Genomic DNA, 22,373 nt, shown 5'->3' on the forward strand with positions numbered 1-22,373 from the left:
TGAATATGAAAACTTCATGTTACTCCTCAAATCTTCAGTTTTACCCTTCAACAAGCATCTAATCTTTTCTGTGTTATCCCCTGCCTGTTACGCAAGGAACCTCAGAGATATTTCATCTGCATCGTGAAGACATCGCCTCCTAGATGCCAAAACCCAAAAAATAAAAAGTAACCAAGTATCAGTAATACATATGTATTTAAAGAACATTATTGATTGCAATAATCAATATTGCAATCAACCTACATACCCACATACCTGGGGGGTGATTTCAGGGGCACCATCAGTGCCACAAAGCTTTGACATTCTGTATGTGTTGGAACAAGTAGGAATGGGGCAGAACAGGTGACAGGAGGTGCTTTCCAAGGTAACTGCATTTTCCAGGTGCTTATGGTAGCTTCTGTTTTTCATTCAAATCTCTCCTTTAGAACACTGAAGAATATTATTTAGAATAACATAATGCATGTCAAGGCAATATATGTTTAATTCAACTATATTTAAATTAATAATTCAAATTCTGATCATTCAGTCAAAAAACGATACTAAGAATTATGAAAGTTATATTTATTTTATTATTAAATGGTTAGAATTACCTAGTACTCAGGTATAATTTCGGACATAATAGTTTAGACAAACAATGTTTTATTTAACTAATCTCAAGACTATAATGTACAACAACCTTGGATATTACTGCCAGGTAATGTACCTAGGCTAATCCAACACCATAAGCCAGGTGCTAGGAAAACAGACTGAGAAGTCTCAACCCCATGGGCAAATGACTTGACAGGGCAACACGGCTTTTGTGCAAACCCTTCTACAGGGGCTGTGCACTGAACAACTGATACAAAGCCTAAATCCTTCACTTCTGCATTCTGCCTTTTCTTATTAATAAAGCTAAAGTCTTGGCTGGACATTTATAATTTAACAATTAACTGCTGTTTACTGAACATCTGTTCTTTACAGTGTTTGAAAACTTCATGTATATATGCATATATCATTTATATCTGCATAATTATATGAGAGAATTTGCTATTAACATTCTTGATATAAGTAAAAGCTAATACTATGAAAAATGAACATATTTGATCCTTTTTAATTTCAGTTTATCGATGGTCGACTAGCAAAATTAAATGCAGGAAAAGGTTTCTCTGATATATTTGAAGAAGAGATCACTGCAGGTGGCTTTTGTGGAGGTGAGGACTATTTACAGAATAATTATGTTTTCTAATATCTTGATTTTTTTCACTTTGGTCTGATATAATGTATTTCATAAAGAGCTAGTCTCTCATAAACATACAATGTCTTAAATATACTTTTCATCTTATAGGAAATGTGGTATCAATTCATTTTGCCTGATATTTGTTATGAAGGCAGAAAGGTTGCTCTGAGACTCTCTCAATATTATTGGAAATAAATGACACACAAATCGATTATTTTAAATCCTATAGTTTCTTCTGAATAAAGTGGTCTCTTCTAGAGAATGACTTATGTATTTAAAAACAGATTATGAGTGAAATAGTCCATGGCAACATAATCCAAAAGGAAATTTTTAGAGCACCACAACTCACTCTATAAGCAAGTGGATTAACATTCAGAAGACTTTACTCAATTTACTTTGCTGACTGCTGCAACATTAGAAAAGTTTTTAAGTTCACCATTCTACAAACATAATTGTTTCTTCAAATGTAAATTTTCAGTGTTATAAATTATCTAGGCAATTAATGATTTCTGAGCTAATTGTGAACTGATACTTTGTCCTGACTTGTAGAAGATTTTGCTTGAGTGTTTGAAATGCCAGTATTGGTAAATGCTTACTATGTCATGTTCTGAGTTCTGGGTAAGCTAAATTAGCAAAAATTCCATTCCTCCATATCTCGATGTGCTCATTTTAACCTGGTACAATAGAACTTTTTCTGCTTTTTGTGGGTTTGCTTTGTGAACAAAGGTTTTAGTCCATGTGTGAATAAATAGTTGCTAGCATTGAGAAATAATTTATAAAAAGACAAAAAGTAGTAAGTGCTCACCTACAAATTTCATTTAATTTTATTCTTAAATACTTTCACATCATAAATGAGCTTAGCCTTGTAGACCCTTACCTGATGTGAGCACAGAATCTCATTGAGAACATTTAGCTTGGGGAAAAGTCAGTTTATTTGACTCAGCAACTAAGCTGAGTGTGGAATTGTTCCACTCCTTGCTTTCCTTGGCTCATGGGTGAAAATTTTGCTTCAATGGAACTTTTGGGTTAAGGTAACACTTTCTTACTTTTTAACTCAGAAAAGCAAAAGTATTGTCAGCTTATGGACAAATCGCTAGAGCCATCTACTCAGTATTTACACAACCACTGTCTCATTATTTTTATGACCTGTGGGGCTAGTGGCTTTTGTAGAATTGGAGATGACACCTTGTGACAGTAATGGGGCAGAACTATGATCCTTCTGTACAGTTAAATTCTGTAGTAATCACCATTGCTCCAGATACCTCTGTGATAGAGTAGAGAGAGCTGACTTTTCTGGTGGAAGAGAGTGACTAAATTTTTACTAAAGGTCTTAATGCTTAAAAGCAGATGTAAGCACTGGCTGTTATCTGGCTTCGAGATGTCTGCCTTTCAGTGCGACTCAATGCCAATGGCTCTTTATTAAATGAAAAAGGCTATGAAATTTTGCATTGCGTATCTAAAAGAAAGGCCTAGGTCAACAGCTTCTAATTTCGGTGAACAAGAAAGCTCCTTAAGAAATTATGCCAGAGTTATTTTTAGCTGTGTTTTGGGTAGACATAGAGATTATTTTCAGAAGAAAGTGCAGTATAGTTCAGTAGATGTCTAAATAAGAAAAATTAATGCTTTCATAAAAGTTAGTAATGCTTTATAAGCTACTAATTAGGAGACATCTATCAGGGATATGCATGTATGTTTCAAAAAATAGTTCCTTGAGGTCTCCTCCAAACATTTATGAGAAGGACGAGTACATCTGTGTCATGATGTCTACCTTGCCTTGTCATGTCTCTCATAGTAATTGTAATAATTGTAGCTGCAGATAGTTATTGAGTGCTGATACATGACAGAAACTCTCCCAAGACAGCAACAAACATCTCTTTTTACCCTATGGAGTACTCTGCGGTACTGAGTTTGAACTCAGGGCCTCATGCTTGCAAGGCAGGTGTCTACCATTTGAGCGCCGGCCGCCGTCCAAAACAGGAACTTTGTCCCATGTTGATGAGGGCACCCAGATGAGTGACTCACTTAATGTCACATGGAAAACAGAGGTTGGAGTATGAACTTCATGTCTTATCTGGTCTCCATGATCCTGCTTCATAGTTTAAAGATATCTTAATGAGAAAACATTTAATAAACAAGAGTATACTCCATCTTTCCACTCTAATTGAATAAAACAAAATTACTTGTCTCTTCTGACTATCTCTGGGAGACTTTTTACAAATAAAGCCCAGAGAAAATCACTGGGCTATGAGAAATTAACATCAACTAAAACTGAAAAGAATTGTTTCTTTAAGCAAAAAAAAAAAAAAATGAGGAAATTTCAAAGAGGTATCTATTTTCTGTCTCCCTTATCATTGCAATGGTAGTTTGCAAACAGTTTTTGTCACGGATATTCACAGTAGAGCTTTGTAATTATGGCTCTAATTAAACATGTGCAGTGCAGAAGAATCAGATACAGATCATGTAGATTAACATTTGAATCTAGAACTATGAATCTTTGTATCGGATGTGAACCACAGAGATTTTCGAAAACTCTTTACTGATCCGTTAGTCTTCATACTCAGGACTGGTAAGGAAGCGTGTGTTACACCTGATTCCTCTTGTAAGACTCTTGCAGAATATTCAGCTTTAACTTAAAAGAAAAGTAATAAAGATATCAGGAAGTGTGTAAAGGGAAATGTATCCATGGTGGTTAAAGGTAGGAAGAGAAGACAGGAGCAGAATGAAGGACACACTTAGGTAAACCACAAATTGTGAGAAAGCGGCTAGGAATATTGGGTAGTTAAGGACATGATTTTATAAATATTAGTTTGATTTTATAAATATTAGTTAGAATAAAAGTAGTTCTTAGACCCACCTCAGATTGTCTAAGCTTGAGAAAGGAGAAATATTTTGAGTCCTTCTACATAAGAGTGTGGTATAAAAGTATGTCTTCACTGGTTACCTGTGTAAGTTGGTCAGTCTTTGTTTCTTTTACTGACTAAATAAAATATTACAGAATTTGAAGAGGCGGTAGCTGCTTATCAGTATTAGTGGCATTTTTCTGGCCACATTGAACAAATCAGATTAACTTAGGTACTTTGATAAGTAACCACAAATTAGTGGAATTTAAAGCAATATACTTGAAGAGACAGTCTTTGCACAAGTGAAAAATGCAGCAATTTCATTCTTGAGTAGAACAAACTCGGTTGTTTGATTAAAAGAATAATGTTAAGAATTTTCTCAATAGTGCTTATTAGCTGGCATAAAACAGTTTATTTAAAAGAAAGATGGATGGATTTTTTTGGCATTCAAACTTATCTTTAAGAAAATAGTTTTATTTTTAGCATTACTGAAAAATTATGTGCTTATCTCATAAATTTTGTGGAAACTGGAACCCTCATTCATAAAAACATTAAAATTTAAAGAGCCCGTTAACCTTTACATTTTAAGATAGAAATTCACCTAAATTATGCCATGTTTCCGCATCACCCTAAACCCCGCGTTTGCTCCTAGAGGTTCCCGTTCGCACTCGTACCTCATAATTGTAGATTATAGCTGGTAATTCTCACTAGTCAGGCTCTCTTTCTCTTCCTAATGCAGTCACTCTGGAAGTGGCACAGAGGAAGCCTCTGTCTAACTTAAGCGATACTATATTTTATAAGGCAGTCCTGGAGGTACATTTCAGAGTTGAAGGAATAGTGAAGCTGGAATTAAAACGCCTGGATTCTTATCTTTCTCAGTAGCTACTCTTGTGTCATCTTGGAACCTCAGTTGCCTCACACCACATTAAACACAGTGTCGTCATCTTTCCTCTTCATCCTATTCAGGAAGGGTACCAGCTATTATTAGTATTGGTGAAGGACAGAGCTGAGGTCCAGTTACATGGGGGACCTAGATGGCACCTTCCTGTGTGGACCTGTACTCCCCAGGACCCACAGCCTTCTCACAGCCTGCACTGCCCATGGCACCCCCACTTTGCCTGGTTCACATTAGAAAGATGCTACTCAGATTATGTAAAGCAAGAAAAAACATTTCACAACCTGAAATGCGCTGAATATGAACTTTTTTTAATCTCTCACAGTTCTCTACCAGACAGAAACCTTTCTGTAACTTCTCTGAAGTTCCATGGAAGTTATTTTCTTTCTGTGGTTCAAATTTTTCTGGGGTTAAAATTTGTTTTTTTGGGCTATGGCACATACCTGTCATTCCATCATTATTCCAGAATGCTAAATTATCATTTTTCTCTGTACCTTTGGGAAATAACATTCAACTGTTAAATATGTGTTTTCCACTCAATCTTTTTTTTGATGGTATGGGGATTTGAACTCAGGGTTTCACACTTGTGAGGAAGGTTCTCTACCACTTAAGCCACACTTCCAGCCCTTTTTGTGGGGTCATTTTGGAGATAGGGTGTCACTTTTTTGTCCAGGCCAACCAGACTGCAGTCCTATTTTAGGCTTCTCTCCATAGCTAGGATGAAAAGGCATACCACCATGCTCAGATTTTTTTTTATTGAGATAGAGGTCTTACAAATTAAAAAAACATTTTTTTTAAGTTTTTTCTAATGACCTTGATCCTATAGTTTGAGCTTGTCATGTAGCTGGGATAACAGACATATGCTACCATGCTCAGCTTTTTATTGGTTGATATGGGGTCTCACGAACTTTTTGCATGGCTGGTCTCAAACCTTAATTCTCCCAATCTCTACCTCCTGAGTAGCTAGGATTACAGGCATGAGCCACTGTGCCTAGCTTAAGTCATTTTAAGTAGATAACATTTTGCTCTAGTCATTTCAAAAGATAAGGAAAAATATTATTTCCCTGTCTATGTCTTTCTCCAAAAAAGGCACAATAGCAGTGTGATTGGTAAGAGTATTTATTGGAATAAAAGTTTCTTGCCATTTCTTTCAAGTCAGTGAAAGATTTTAATAATCCATGGTGGGACACTTTTTGCCTGACCTTTTTTTTTTTTTTTGTGGTACTGGGGTTTGAACTTAGGAACTCAAGCTTTCTAAGCAGGCGCTCTAACACTGGAGCCACTCTGCCAGCCCTTTTGCCTGATTTTAATCAGTGATGCAAAGATAACAGCTGGAAATTCTTGGGCTGGGATTATGCTTCCTCTTACTTTGTGACTTCAAGGACATAGCTGTGTTTTTAAGCCACACCAAAAGAAGAACGTGGTCTGATTTTAGGGTTTTTTTTGTGTTGGTAGTGATTGAGTCTCCATTGGGACTTTTTTTTTTAATAGTGACTTTTGTAATCTAGCACTTAAACAAGCAAAAGATAGTTAAATCTAAATGAAATCAACTGATATGAAAGATTACAGATTACTTCTGTGCCTTTGTTTCTTTTTTGCCTTCTAATCTTATCTTATTGACTAAGGAAGAATGTTGATAACCAGTTTTTATAAGATTTTTGTTGGCATTTGAGTTTCCTAATAACCACAGTGCTCTGTAGCCTAAATGTTGCATTTGATTTACATGTCTGTAGGTAGCATCTTTCATATTTGCAGATTTATGACTAGAGAATGTTTTCAGAAATAAAACTGCAATTTAGTTGCACTAAAATAAAATCACCTGTTAATATTTAACAACCACAGAATAATATTATTTCTTTGTTCTCACCATTTTTTGTATATCCAGATTTACTTCCAGTTTCCTGTTTCTCTGTACACTTGAAGTACTTTTAAATGAACTTAATTATGTAAAAGTGGTAAGCATTTACAAACAAACATAGACATAAAACTTTGAAATATCAGTTTAAAAGCATAGGAGTTTTGGATTTCAAAAGAGAGGTTATATCTCCCCCACAGAAAGTAATATTAAAATTAAAGAATATAGAATATTAGCTTTATATATGAGTTAAGAAAAGTAATCATCAAATGTAAAAGGTACTAGTTACTCTGTTGCTAAGAATTAGAGCTGTTTATTAACTCTTAAAATGTCATTGCCTATTATATAAGAAATAAAATTTGCCTACTAAAATACAGGAAATACTAGTACTTGTTTTTTACATATATTTTTGATCAAACATTTCTGGCATCTAATTTTTATATATTCCAGGGAACCCGAAGTCATATCAACAGTGGGTGCACACAGTCAAGGTAATAAAAAACCTGCAAAGTTTCTTCTTTCACTCAACTTGTGTGCAGGAATGTTTATATTTGTGCTGCTTACTTATAATATTTGAAATGTGTGTATACTTTCTCATACTTTAAGTATTTTGATTTTGTTTATAGTTTGTTAATAGTCATAGAAATAATTTTAAAATGGAAATCTTTTGTCCAGAGATAAACAGCTTGTTTTAAAACCAAGATTTCCTTGCCACTTTATATTACATTCCAGAGCAAGGCATTGGATGGAGTAGTAGGGTTGGTGGGGATTTTATAGTATCAGTAACATGACTTTGTTAACATGGTATTTATATAAAACTCTTCTACAGATTGAGACTTTATTGTCTGACATTAAAATACCCGAGGAACACTGTCTTCCTTTTTTACTGAGCTTTAACTATGTATATATTACTGTCCGTGTTACTCTTATACCTAAACCTACAAGATGAAATTGTTTTAAATGATGTGTTATACCAACCAAAAGAATGGTATAGAGTGTTTGTGTATTGTTTAAAATTATTTATTTGTAGACAAACTTTGAAATATCAAAGAAACCTAAGAACATGAAGCATGAAATAATTTTTATAGGTCTTTCACTTGTGAGTAAAGTTCTTTTCCTACTCTACTAACAGTGTTTTGTTTTCAGGACAGTATGGAAATATGTTTCTGGAAATATGTCTCTGTTTTTCTTGGCAGAAAGGAGGTGCACTGTTCAACACAGCAATGACCAAAGCAACTCCTGCTGTGCGAACAGCATATAAATTTGTGAGTTTCCTTTTTTATATTTCAAAATTGTATTGATAAAAGTATACATTTCTCTACCTAGGTATGTAAATTCACAATATTTTCTATGTTTAATCATAAGCTCTAAAACAAATTTTGAGTTCATAGTGACCAAAGCAAATTAGTTATTAAATTCTACCATTCTATAGAAAGAGTATGTTCCTCATATATTCTAAAAGTATCTCCATTTTATTTAACAGCTACTGGCAAAATTGTATAGTAATTGTGTAGGCCATGATAAGGTGCCATTTTAAAAATTTGATTCTTTCATACAGCAGGTTTTAAATTCCCTTGTGTACTTGAGACTCAAGTAGAAAAATCTCTCTTCCCTCAAAGACTCATGGATTCTCATTAGTTAAAATCTCTCTCCTTTTCTTCTTCTTTTCTCTCTCTCTTCTTTTTTTTTTGTGGTATTAGGGATTGAACTCAGGGCTAGTACTTGCTAAGCGAGTGCTCTACTGCTTGAGTCATGATCAATTTAATTTAATGTAATATAACTTTATTTACTTATTTTTGCTTTTTTAGTTTTTTAGTTTGTTTCAAGAAGGGTCTCACATTTTTGCCCTGGCTGGCATCAGACCAGGATCCTCCTGCTTCTGCCTTTAGAGTAACTGGGATTATGGGTTTGTGCCATCACACCAAGCCTAAAAGTCTTTTTGGTGACAACTAAGACTCTTAGTTCAGATATAGGTTTTCCTTGAGAAAACCCCCCCACATTTTCCCCAATCCCACACAAATAACAAAATTATGTAGATGTGTCTGTGTTCCCATAGGAATGCCAGGAACTTGCTGGCTGCTTGCTCTGTCTGTGTACATATTCATCTGTGGTTCTATATGGGTAGCTTTTTGAGGGAGAAGCTAGTGGGTTACTGTTCAATGAGGGTTTTATTTTACGTTCTCTGTTTTTAATTGAATAGGTCATGTATTGTGTAGAAATATTCAGGGCAGTTGTGATTCTAGAAAAATACCTTCATATGCTTTCTCAGTGAATAAAGCAAACATATTCAAAATTTTGTCCATTATTTAAAATTCTATCCTAATCAGTAGAGTGTTTTATTTTGAACCCTCACTGAAAGACATAAAATCTCTAAATTAAAAATTCTCTGGGAGGATTGCACCCTCAATTAATTTTAGGCAAACTGAGGTCTTAGAATATACTTAGTGACTTTTGTCATTTATCTTGTGATCATGTCACACATAAATCAAGAAGTCTGAGGCAGATAAATAAGTCATTTTGTGATGATCATAATTTTACCTAAAAGTAATCTTTCCAGACTGCTCATTTTGCTGAAGTTCCTTCTTTGCCTGTAAATTACTCTGAATAAAACTCTCAATTTCTATTGTGTGGAGATAATGGAAGTATTTAACTTGATTTTCTGTCAATTGTTAATTTTCCCAAAGAGGCAGCCCTGTTTTAACCTCTGTTTTTCTTCAACAAATTATTAGAGTGTCTGTCATGCAATAAACCTTGTCTTCATCTTAAAGATCGAACAGAGACCATAAGAGGTATTGTGAGTGAGAGAGATACTTTTCCTATTTTCATATTTGTATCCTCATCACTTTTCTCTGTGTTTTGAACATATTACAGAGGTACTGACATAGTTGTTGAAGAAAAGAATGATTTTTGTCCTTACTTGTAACATTTTGTGTACTTATTACTATGCCTGAAATTTTTCCTATATATTCTGTAAGCTGTTCTATAAGCCTTTTCATGCTTGTATGGGCAATAAAGAAAACTGGAGGTGAACTCACACTCCCATACATCTAAGAATTACAGCAAATGAAATGTGCATTTGATTTGGCTAAAGAATTTGTCTAAGTCATCTTTTTATTAGGTTCTTCTATTAGTCAAAGCCATTTGCTTGATGCATTTCTGTTGAAACCCTTGTTGTTTACTGTTAAATTTCAACATGGTAAATTGAAAAAGCTAGAAAGAACCTGTTCTTCATTTTCCAGGTAATTGGTAAATGATCAAAGATAGACATTTCGATTAATCACTATACAAACTGGAGAACCAGGGAAAGTCTGGCAATAGATTCAACTTCTACAGTAGGGGAAATCTAAAAAGATTAGCATGATCAGGTGGGTTAGGGGATATTTAGGTAAACTAGAATACGGTCCAAATGTGGGGTACAGATTCTAAGAAATGGGAACAGAAGAATTTTTCCTTGGTAATTATATGTCTTTACGTAATAGAAATATTGAATCTATGAGTAGACTCAATGGTCTTATAAAGTAATGGGGAAGTGCTTTATCAGTTCTAAAGAACCATAGCCTATGTTCTAGTGTTAGCTGACTTTTCAGATTATCAGTTACCATAGTAATGTTTTGCTCCATTTACAATGAGGAAATAATTGTTTCATTCAGTTCAAAACTATATGCCAGATACTGTGCTGGGTACTGCATATGGTAATTGGAAAGAAATAAAATCTTTCCCTTCAAGGGACTTGTTAAAGCCGTGTATTCACTCCTCTGCAAAGCTACTGAAGGCAGGAGGAGTTAGTAGGAGCAAGGGCTTTGGAAGTAGTCTGTGTGCCCTCTGCTGTAGATAGACACACATAATGCCTTCTTTTCTGGTGAGGCTTGAATTCAGGGTATGAATTTACTACTTCCTCTTTGAGATGGGAAGAAGGTGGGATTTGTAATTAAACTGACCCAGATTTGAATCTAGGCTATGTGGACTTTTTCTCCCCATGTCACTTTTCTTATTTGTTAAATATGAGTCGTTGTGACAACTAATGTGATAGTGCTGCCTAAGTACTCAGCATGCAGTCATATATTTATTTAGGAAACTCAAAATAAATGTGAATTCTAACTCTCCTTTTTTATTCTGGCCTCTGTGAGTGGGAATCCCAGTGGGACAAAGGCTAAATTGTCTGAAGCTCCCAGATGTCTTCAGCCATGCCCCATGGGCGCCACAGCAGGACTTCAGACACTCAAATGCTGGAGCTGAAATCTGGGGAAAATGAGAATAACTGTTAAGTTGTGAAATGGCTTTTAATTTGTGTCAGAAAATCTATATGTGAAGCATCCACACCAATGAGATAGCTCTGCTAATGAAACTTTCTGAAAAAGCACTTTAATAAAGCTCTGTAAAGTTGCCTGAAACATTTGCCCAAATAATTTACTGCTGTGATTTGCTTTCTCTTTGCCCCTAGTTGATTACAATTTCAAATTAAGACTGTGCATTGTAATTTGGTTGATGCCTGTGTTCTTTATAGTTTAGGAGGCAAGATAGGTTAAATGTTAGCCTATGTATGATATTTGTAAATAGATACTAGCCATGTTTTTTACCAGCTAATTTAGGTTTAAGAAAATAGTAACTGAATGCTAGGTATCCTTTAGTTTAGAGTTAGATTACATTCTGTTGTTCCTTTCCTAAATATGAATAGCTAGCAATTATTCTTGAATGTGGTCTTGTATGCTTATTCTATAGAAGATAATAGAACCATGCTGAGTAGAACACATTTATTATCATTTTCTAGGCAAAAAATCATGCAAAACTGGGATTAAAAGAAGTGAAGAGTAAGCTAAAACACAAGGTGCGTCATTTTCTTCTTTTCATTCTACCTTGATTCTTGTATTGGTTTGAAGCTTATACTTTACAAGTCACATGAGATTTGTGTTTTAATGACTTTTGAAATATGCTTATCCCTTTGTTGAAGAATGTATTTTTCATAACAAACCCTCTGGCAATTGTCTGCCATTCTCTATGCATCCACTGAATAGTCTTTTTATTGTTTGCATATTTTATCAAAGAACCGTAGAGCTCTTCAAAGATGCTTTAACAGGATGTATGTTTTCATAAAGTTGATTTCCTTGATATCACAATTGAAGTTCTTGCTTCAAGCTGAGAATTTTTCTTTTTTAAATCTCTTTGGCTTAGAATTAATCCAGAAATGCCATCATTTGGTTTTCATAGGCTCTTTCTACAATAGTTACTTTAAATTGAAGAATGTTCTTTTTTTTTTCTTTTCTTTATTGTTGTGCTGTGTCGGGATACCTTGTGGCTTTACAGAGGTTCTTATGATGTAGCAAATATATCATACTTGAATTCACCCACTCCACCTCTCTACTTGGACCCCCCCATTCCTGGAACACTTTCAACAGATATCATTTTTGCATTTACATACATGTGTACACATTATTTGCACCATTAAAAAATGTTCTTAATTTGCAAAGGATTATATATGAGGATTTGTATTTGAATCACCCTACTGCAGGTGCATGAATATTTATCTGTGTATATATGTTTTGTTTGATTATACATCTTTGCAAATTGTATTATCAATTGTTACATTTTGAGTTTTTGCCTTTGAAGAAAGCATACTACTTAAAAACTTCCATTGTAGTAATGGAGAGCAAATTATCTTCATATAAATTGTTTTTTAGATTATTCAAAATAACTAGAGATTATTTTGGAAATTAGTAATTCCTATTATAGAAAAATTCATTTTCTTCTTAAATGGATCCTTTAAACTTACAGCTGTCATGGTACTTTGGCATGTACATGTTTATCAGACATTTCGTTAATAAAGTAACTTTAATAATAGAAGGAATAGTCTGAAGTAATTTCTTGTACATTTTCATGTATAGGAAAATGAGGACGATTACGGGGCCTGTTCTGGTTTGGTACAATACACACCAGTTTACACATTACACAATGAAAAGGGAGGAAATATAGAAAAGCATAAGCTTGCTCAGGTAAGTTATTTACCCTTGGTGTTTCCACATATCTAAATTACATAATTTCAATGAATTCTTTAAGAACAATTTTGGACCCACTAATTTTTATCTTATGATAAGAAGACCTGCAGTATTGGAGTAGCAGGAGTAGGTAGAATCTGGGCAGGCAATTGGGAACCAAATGTTCCAGAGAGCATTCTGTATAAATAGGTTACACATCCTCTAAAATCTAAAATCCAGAACTTTTTGAGAACCAGCATGATGCCAAAAGTGGACAATCCCTCATCTGAACTTGTGTGATAAGTCACACTCAAACACTGGTACACTGTAATAATTGTAAAATAATGAATGAAATCACTTTCAGTCTTATGTGTATAAAGTGTATATGAAACATAAATGAGTTTTGTCTTTTGGCTTGGAGCTCATCCCCAAGATATGAGATATTCAAATATTCTAAAAATCCAAAATTCCAAAATCTGAAACACTTTTGTTCCCAAGCATTTCAGATTAGGAATTACTCAATCTGTACTGTATCATCTCTTTATAAAACTCATAAGCCAGTGAGGGAGAGAGACAGTTATATATGTGATTGCCAGAGAATGGGAACAGCCTGATGAGGAGCAGGAAACCACAAATTTCCTTTACTACAAAAATAAAATGCAACTCACACACGGACACTTGGTCATTAAGATAGTCTATAGAAATAAAAAGGTGAGCCACTGTCCAGATGCTCATCAATTCGATAGGTTATGTCCTGATAAAACCATTGTAAATTGAATATATCATGATTGAAAATGCATTTAATATACCTAACTTACCAAACATCATAACTTAGCAACCACAGTACACTGTGGAATTGTTCACCCTGTTATTATTTGACTAACTGGGCCCTGTGGCTCTTAGTGTAAAAAGAAAGTATCATATTACGTATCACTAGTTGGGAAAAACATAAAACTTGACAAAGTGTATTGCTTTCTCACCATTATAAATGCCAAGTATCATGAAGCCAAGCCATGAAAAGTCAGGGACTGTGCATATATCTTTTTCTATAGTTAGATAAGTGATTATCTATGAATATTGAAAGTTTTTGTTTATATGCTAATGCCACTTAAAATATTGTCCCAAGTGGCAAAGTGTCCAGAATCATAGCAATATGTGTCTCTCACTTTGTGTCAAGAGTTTGTTTCTACAGGTTTTAACAAGGCGAACTTTTTGTATATATCAAATCATATTTTAAGTTGCTTTAGAAAACTAGCTTTAAAAATGAATTGAGTGGATATGTAAATTGCAAAATTACAGAAATGGGAGTTGCTTCCTTTTTTACAGTTCCTAAGGTTTATATATGAGAAGTTGATAGCCAGAATGGGTTACAAACCGTTGGTCAGTGGCAGAAGGGAACAAAACCCCATCTCTACTTCTCACAAAGATTTCCTGGATAGCCAGATACTGTCTTTGTCTTAGTTTGTTGAGACTGAGTAATACATAAAGAACAGAAATTTATTTTTTAGAGTTCAAGAGGTAAAGGTGTTGGCACTTGGCAAAAGCCTTCATACTCCCTCATCACATGGCAGAAGGCAGAAGGACAAGATAGAAAAAATAGGGGATGAATTGGCCCTTTTGTAGTGCATCAGTACCACCCATGGGGATAGACCCTCATGGTCTAAGTCTAATCACCTCTGAATGGTCCCATTGCTACACTAGCAATTAAATTTCAGCCTGAGTTCTGGAGAGGAGAAATAGTCAAACCATAGCAAATGTTTGGAATGGGAAAGAACTAGTGAGGTGTTCCTGAGCCTTAGGCCTTTGTAAAGAAAACTTTCATTTGATAGCTCATCACCTACTCTGTGCTAGACATGTTTCTACATACCAGGTCTTTATAGAAGGAAAAGCATGAAGAATATCTGCCCTCGTGGGACTATTTTTGTAACATACCAAGTACTTTCTCTGATTTTTGCATCTATTAAGCTGGTACTTTCATAGACTAGAATTGCTTAATTGTAGCATATTGTTAGTGAATGAGATTGTGTGGCCTGAATTAAACTCCTCGATAAACTAATTATTCTACATGTGTAGAAAGCTTGTCTGGCCACTGCCATTAGCTGGAGAACATTTGTTAACTTGTACAGTAATGATGGGTTTGCTATTGATTTTTCTGGTTTTTCGAACATCACAAGTATGTTCAATTCTTGACTGACTATTCTCAAGCCTTACCATCTTAAACTTCTGTAAGTGTTTACTGGCTTCCCCATGGAGCCTTTAGATTCTATTTCCATGGTAGACAGAAAAAAAACATGATATCTTGGTTACATATAGAATGCATTAAGATAAAAACATTTAAATTAAAGGAATTCCTTTCCTAACCATCAGCTTTAAATTAAGGGAACTATTGTCAACTCCTCATATTTTAATTTTTTAAACTTTCCTTTTACATGGTATAACATTTGTATTATAATTTAGTTATAAAATAAATGACCAATTTCTGTTTTATTTCTTTTCTGTTAATTCCTGGAGACAACTTCTTTCTTTATTTTATAGACTTAAGGTATATACTATGAAGCTTTGATATACATAATAAAGTCCTTACTCTAGTAAGGCAAATTAACATGTCTGTCACTTTCACAGGCAATTTTCTGTAGAGGGTAAGAACACCTAAAAGCTTCTCTAAACGAATTTCCAGTATACAGTACAATATTATTAATTCTGGGCTTCCCACAGTATATTCTCAGTGAGAAAATTTATTATATTATATTATATGGAAAAAAATCCCTACTAGAGCCTGGTATTGGTGGCTCACACCTATAATCCTAGCTATTTGGGAGGCTGAGATCAGGATCATGGTCTGAGACCAGCCTGGGCAAAAAGTTTGAGAGACCTGACCTCATCTCATCCTATTGCTGTGTGCAATGGTGCACACCCGTCATTGCAGCTATGCAGGAAGTTGAGATCGGAAGGACTGTGGTTCTAAGTCAGCTCAGGCTAAAGTTGCGAGACTCCATCTCAACAGGAAAAGAGCTGAGTGTGGTGGCACTAATCTGTCATCATAGCTATGGTTGGAAGCGTAAAATAGGAGGATTGCAGTCTATGCTGGCCTGACGGTGGGTGGGAGTGAGACCTGATCTCCAAAAACAACCAGAGAAATAAAATGTTACATTCATTGCATGCTTACACTGAATCCTCCAGGCTTTCCTTTGGTGTACTGTCATTAATTCATCTGTATTCATTTGTTATCATTTTATGGTTTTCAAATGGACATGGCAGAACTTATGACTCTAATGAGAGTTTTTAATAATTCTTGTGTATTTTCCTACTTTGTATATAGGAGCTTGTTAAACTAACATATTTAGATTTACAATGCAGATGTTGATGTTATCTCAATAAAAGTCTTTAAGAGAACAAGGGTTTAAGTTTCCAAAAATAAGTATACCCAGTCTTTATCCTATTATATCAATAGGTGTAGATCTATTTTAATAGTTAAATATTTTAATAGTTCAGTTGTACAATCATCTGCAACCTAGTAGTTATTATAATTTAATGTTTGGCTTATATATTTTTAGAACTGAATTTGGGTTGTTTAATTTTATATTCATATATATGTACTTGTAACAGGCTAAATTTTTGGCCCTTTGATTTTTTCCTTGCTACTTTTCACCCTTAATTTTTTCCCCCACGGTTCTCAGAATTCAGGTTTTCTCACAATGCTAACTTTGCTTCTTTGAGTTGATGTCAATATTGCTCTGAAATGGCAGCATTTGTGGACAATAACTTAGTTATAAAAGCAGAATATGGTACATTCAAATTGATATTGCCATTTCATCCTTGATTTGAATCATTGAATGAATGATTCAAATCATGTGTGTTAGCAAGCACACACAAATGAAATAAGACAACATCCAGGCATTTATTATAAGGGTACAGATATTCCTTAGCACATCCAAGTGTGGGAACATGTGCAGGATTGGACCAGGAAATGGCAGGCAAGAACTGTCAGCCCCTGCACACTTTCTTTCTCTTCTCTTTCCCTTCCCATTCCTCTTCCCTCTTCAGCGCCTGGCTTGTTTTCTGCATTGTGCATTCTGTAAACTGGCTTATTTGCTTCTCTGTACCCCCAACACAAATCCTGTAGGCTATCAGTTGAAGCAACTCCTAGAAATGGAAAGGAATTAGAATCAGATTTCTTGTGGAAGAATGTAATCAGTTCATGTGGATCCAACTGTAAATTCTGGGTTCCATAAACCCAGTCAGAGAAGCAGGGGGAAGACCGTGTTACCCAGGGATGCTGGGAGGGAAGAGGGGTGAGCCAGGTTAGCGGTTCTCAGAGAAAGGGTTTTAAGTACTGACAGCATCTCATAAGATATCTGCTATCTGTAATTGCTTTATAATACTGTTTGTCAAAAAGTCATCTTGAAAAAGCAAGTAGACAGTCAAACCAACAAAAGCAAAATCTGTATGTTTATGTTCCTAGAGGCTGGATCATTGTACCACAGATCTGAAGCCAAATGGGTTGCTATTGCTTTAGTTCCCATTTGAAGGAACCTCTGCAAACAAACAAACAAAAAAGGCTACAAGTGGAAATAAGCTTAGACTAGACTAGTTGCATTTTGAGCAAGGATATTAAGAGAGGCCAGCTGTGGCTTACTCTCTTGTCTTTGCAGCCAGCCTACTGTGCAGAAATGTCCTTATTTCCCTTTTGGAGATAATCTAGTCCCACTGGTTTTGTCAAAATATGATCCAACATGTCAGGGAAGAAACAGAAAGTTCATGCTAGAGCCATGAATATTATTATAGGCTGTTTCCAAATCAATGAATTCTCTTACCCCTAACTTTCTACATATATAATATTAGGGTCCCAGATATTAAGATTTGCAACTAAATATGTATTTCTAGGAAAATTAGATATGTTCAAAGGCAGAATCTAGACATCCACATGTATTAGAGAGACACTATTTATTCACTTATATTATCCCCATTCCTAAAAATAATTTGACATCTTACAATGAATCATAGAATAAAAGGTTTGAGTTTAAGTAAAATGCAAAGAAGTTAGATAAAATTTCAGGCAGAGACAAAGTAAGTGTAGTAAGAAGCTGTTAAGCCCTGGCCCCATGATCTACCCCCAAACTGAAAAGTACAGCTACATAATGCATGAGGCGTAGGGTTTTTTTTTTACTATTCAATTATTTATCTTATTATTGTTGTACGGGGGGGTACATTGTGACATTTACCAAAGTTCTTATAATATCATATAAGAATTCATATCTTAGTTGAATTCAACCCCTCCATCATTGTCCCTTCTCCCCTCTAACCCTATTCTTGGACAAGTTTCAACAGGTCTCATTTTTCCATTTTCATACATGAGTATATAATATTCCCACCATATTCATCTTCCTACAGCCTTTCTACTGCATCCTTCCCCTTCCCACTGGTGCCAATCCCCAGATAAGACCTTTTTTACCTTCCTCCTCCATTTTTGAGAAAAGACATTTTTGTTTTTCTAAGATAGCTATATAGGGAGTTTCATTGTGGCATTTCCATGTATGTATGTATTATAACTTGAATTGGTTCATCCTTTTCTGCTTTAGTCCCCTTCTTATGGTGATTTCAACAGGTTTATAAATTCTATATTCATTCTTATATAGAAAGTACATCTACCACATTCAACATCGTAACTTCCTTCTTTTACTCACACTCTCCTGTTAGGAATTGCATGAACAGGAAAGTTGTGGATCCACAAATGAGTTCAGGTGAATTTGATCTTAGAGCCCATATGTGCTGGCAGAGGTAGCTAACAGAAGAAAAAGGATGTGTTTTAGGAGACAGAAATTGGTTTTTGTATTTGGTCTCTTCTGTGCAGTTTGTATTATTTGAAGATCTCGACTTTGTTAATACCTTTCTCAAAGACAGCTTAGTTTCAGAGTCATTGATGTAGTTCTCACATGAGAATTAGCTTTCTTAAAAAATAATGAAACTGTGAACTGAAATATACTTAAAATATGCCCTTTTCTTCCTTCTGTGAGACTCATTGAATTATAAAAGTATCATCCCTTTCCCATGTTAGGACTGGCCTCACAGCTGTGTATCAAAAGGCGGCATGATCAAGATCCCAAATTCGAGTAACCAAATTCTCTTAAATGACTTGCCAGGTGGTGAGTTTAATGACCTAAAAGCAGATTCTAGAGGGGCCTTGGGGATTTGATGATCTGAATAATTTTCCTATTCTTCTGTTTTCCAAACCTCAATTTTTGTAGAGTTGAAAACATATGAAAGAACCCTAGAGCAGCCTTGGAAAGCATGGGCAAGCAATGGTTTCTTGACAACAGTGAGGCTGTTTTGTCTGTTTTTTGAGGTACATGATTCATTTACAACTCCCAGCAGTCCAGTCACAGTGGGAGCTACTGTTCCCTTTTTTTTTTTCAGATTTATAAACAGAGGAACAGAGAAAATAACTTATGTATCCAAAGTCCTACAGGAAATAAGTAGCAGAATACAAATTGAAAAGCAGATAGATTCTAGAACATAAATACTTAACCTGACTGCACTGTCGTTATGTTGGGTAGGTGCTTTGGGAGGAGGGACAGTCAGAGACAAGGGTATGGAGTTTAGAACTAGACAGAAGTTGACTCTGAAAAAGTACTAGCTTTTAGCATTGAGCAAAATGAAATATTCTTTAACCTTATTTTCTGTGTCTGCAAAATGGTAATGTGAATACATGTATGTAAAATATCTACCATATAATAGGTACTCAACAATTGGTAGCTGTTTATTTGTATGTACATATCTTGAGCAGAGGGTCTTTATAGGAATGTCACCATCTGACTTTCTTTCTCCTCTGGTAGTTACTGTTCAGAATCACTAATAATCCTCTTGTCGTTAAGGTAGTGGGGGACCCCTGACGTTATCTTTCTTCCCTCTAAGTAGGGATGATTGACACAGTTCTCAGTATATAATTTGAAATCAATATACACCTATTGTAGTGAAAAATCTCTTGTTTTTAAGTTTCTAGTTTGATGTGTATGTTTTTTATTGTCAGTCAAAATTAAATATTCCATTTGGTCACTATTTCAGAAGCAGATCTCGCCATTGATAATTGTCAATGACTTTATTTTCATCTATTTTTCAAAATGTTGAAAATGGGATTGTGATAATTTGAATTGCAAGAATATATCTTTAAAGTAAAAGATAAATAAAGTATTGTAATCTAGGTGCCATAGAAAAGAACAAGGATCTAAAATATGTTTTGTGTTAAATCTGTGTTCACTCCTGAGCTTATCTTTGGAATAGATTGTGAATCTACAATCCACCCCCAAGAAATAGTTATTTGTGTGCTGGCCTGCTAATTAGTATGGTTATTTTCTGTTTTGTTGATGAGGCTCAAGTAAATGTCAAGGGTAAGCCATGAAGATCTCCCAATTAGGCTTTACATTTGTAAAGTCCAATCCCTTTCCCTTTTGTGCAAAGATGACAGTTCCAGCAGCAGCCCCAGCCTAACAGGACTCCAGGGAAAGGGCTCTCCTCAGATTTTATTGAAAATAGGGCCATTTGGGTCCAGTGAGAATACCACCATTGGTCATGGTGCAAAGCAGTTTTAATCTTGACTATATACTTCCTTTCTTGCATCAGTTTTATTTAAACTAGAATACTGAAGACTTTGTGAACAATATTTAGACAATAAATCTGTCATCTGAAATTATGTTTCAGAAGTATTAGAATTATGTAAGAATAGGAAATTCCTTTAAATACTAGGCAAAATTAATATAAACTTAAGATACTGCTCCATTTTTAATATTAGCCATTCTTGGCTTAGTCTAGCAATTGCTCTGTGTATATATATCTGTGTCTGCATCACACACACACACACACACACACACAACTACACTAGTGAACAAGCATCAGAGCTCAGCTCTATTACAAACAACATTAACAGATGGATGGCCCTAAGCAAGACAGAACCATTGCAACAAAATCTAGTGAAAGTGGAGGATTGAAGCTTTTTGTTGTTAAGCCCTATTAAAATCCTGGCACACGTATCACTTTTAACTATTTCATGTCTGGGACAAATAGCAATCCACTTAGATTTTCCACTGATTCAAATAATTATGTAAAAATTGCATGGGAAAACATGAGTGGAGAGCTGCTTTTCATTTGTAGTGTGATAGAATGCAATGAGCCTGTTGATAAATATACTTGGAATGTAGTCAAGACTTTAACCCAAATATAGTAATTACAAAAAGAAATATGTTTAATAGTCATAATTTCTACTAATAAGACCAAGCTCTATTAAACAGGTTGACATGTATTCTATTTTTCTATAATTATATACTAGACTCATAGTTTGAGATAAGAACAGTCATCTTTTGAAGGAACAAGTAAGGAAGATATTTTCAATGTAAAGTATGATCTTTGTGACTTTCTCATTTGTACCCATTATGCTCACTTAATGCTATCTTTTTGAGTATTTTTATATATTAAATGGTTTATAAACCCTTCAAATGTATTTGAATACTATGGAATAACTATAACTGATGAGTAGTATACTTTCATCTTTTAAAACATATACTCTGAAGATACTGTATATACAATAACTCACAGAGGCTTGTAAGTAAGGTGCTTCAAAAACATATCTTTGGGTGAATAGGAACTTAAATCCTAATATATTAAGAAATATGAGCAATCGGATAGTTTATATCTTAGAGATAGTAACTATATTTTAAAAAACTACAAATGAAATTTTCTGTGAAACCTACATAGAAATAAAAACTTAAATTTGCTTGAATTACTTAGTTCCTAAGAAAAATAAAAGGTGATATATCTGGACCTCGTAGGGTGTAGTTCATGATAGTGCACTTGTGACAGATTTTCCTTCATAAGAATTTTGTGGAACTGGAGATAAAATGAATGTAATTAAGGACAGTGTTTCTTGCTCAGGTAGATTTCAGAAAGTGGTAAAAGGGTACAAAGGGAAGTAGCCCTTTCCTTCTGATGAAGAAAAAAGTGATTGTAAATTAAAAGGCGAGGAAGATAATTGTGTCATTGGTGAGAGAGGGATGTGAGGAGGTAACAGTTAATTTGAAAGAATACTTTCATAAAAATAAGTTATGCAAAAATAATACAAATAAGTTTAAATCATGATAAGCAAAAATATCTTAATTTTTTTTTATTTTTAGCACTTTGACTCAGTATTAAGAATACTATTACTAAGCTAAAATGTTGAATTGAAGTAATAAGAAAATCTGTTAGAAAGCCTCAGATGATAAAACATTTTTTGAAATAAGTAAACATGCCTCTGATAACAGATGCCCATAAGAAGTACTGCTTAAATGGAAGCCAATTATAGCAGTCCAAGGTCACTCTTTCACCTAGGGTACATATAGCCTAAGTTATACTAATGCCAGTAATTTATACAACTCATATTTGAAGATTTTGAGTACCAGATTGTTAATTAAAAGAAACTTATTTTCTCTGTTGAAATAATATTAATTTCCAACACATCAAATTTGATTATGGTTAAACCTGTTTCAAAACAAAACAGTATCAGTTATGGATTACAAGTTCGCCCTCTAGTGGAAGTCACACAATACTTTCCTTAAAAGAAGATTGAATT

At 34.5% G+C, this 22,373-nt stretch overlaps 1 protein-coding gene across 16 annotated transcripts in view; it reads left to right on the forward strand.

The window, feature by feature from the left end:
• Positions 1-22,373, forward strand: part of Dennd1b (DENN domain containing 1B) — a 231,054-nt gene that overhangs the window by 188,405 nt on the left and 20,276 nt on the right. For 14 of the 16 annotated variants that reach the window (XM_074048718.1, XM_074048714.1, XM_074048709.1 and 11 more), the window contains 5 exons: positions 1,100-1,190; positions 7,257-7,297; positions 8,003-8,071; positions 11,575-11,631; positions 12,686-12,793. In XM_074048718.1, coding sequence (XP_073904819.1) covers positions 1,100-1,190; positions 7,257-7,297; positions 8,003-8,071; positions 11,575-11,631; positions 12,686-12,793 — 366 coding nt within the window. The remainder of the gene's footprint in view (positions 1-1,099; positions 1,191-7,256; positions 7,298-8,002; positions 8,072-11,574; positions 11,632-12,685; positions 12,794-22,373) is intronic. The other 2 variants (XM_074048708.1, XM_074048715.1) reach the window with 2 other exon arrangements.

Source organism: Castor canadensis, chromosome 11 (assembly GCF_047511655.1).
Source record: "Castor canadensis chromosome 11, mCasCan1.hap1v2, whole genome shotgun sequence".
In the NCBI taxonomy this organism is placed as follows: domain Eukaryota; kingdom Metazoa; phylum Chordata; class Mammalia; order Rodentia; family Castoridae; genus Castor; species Castor canadensis.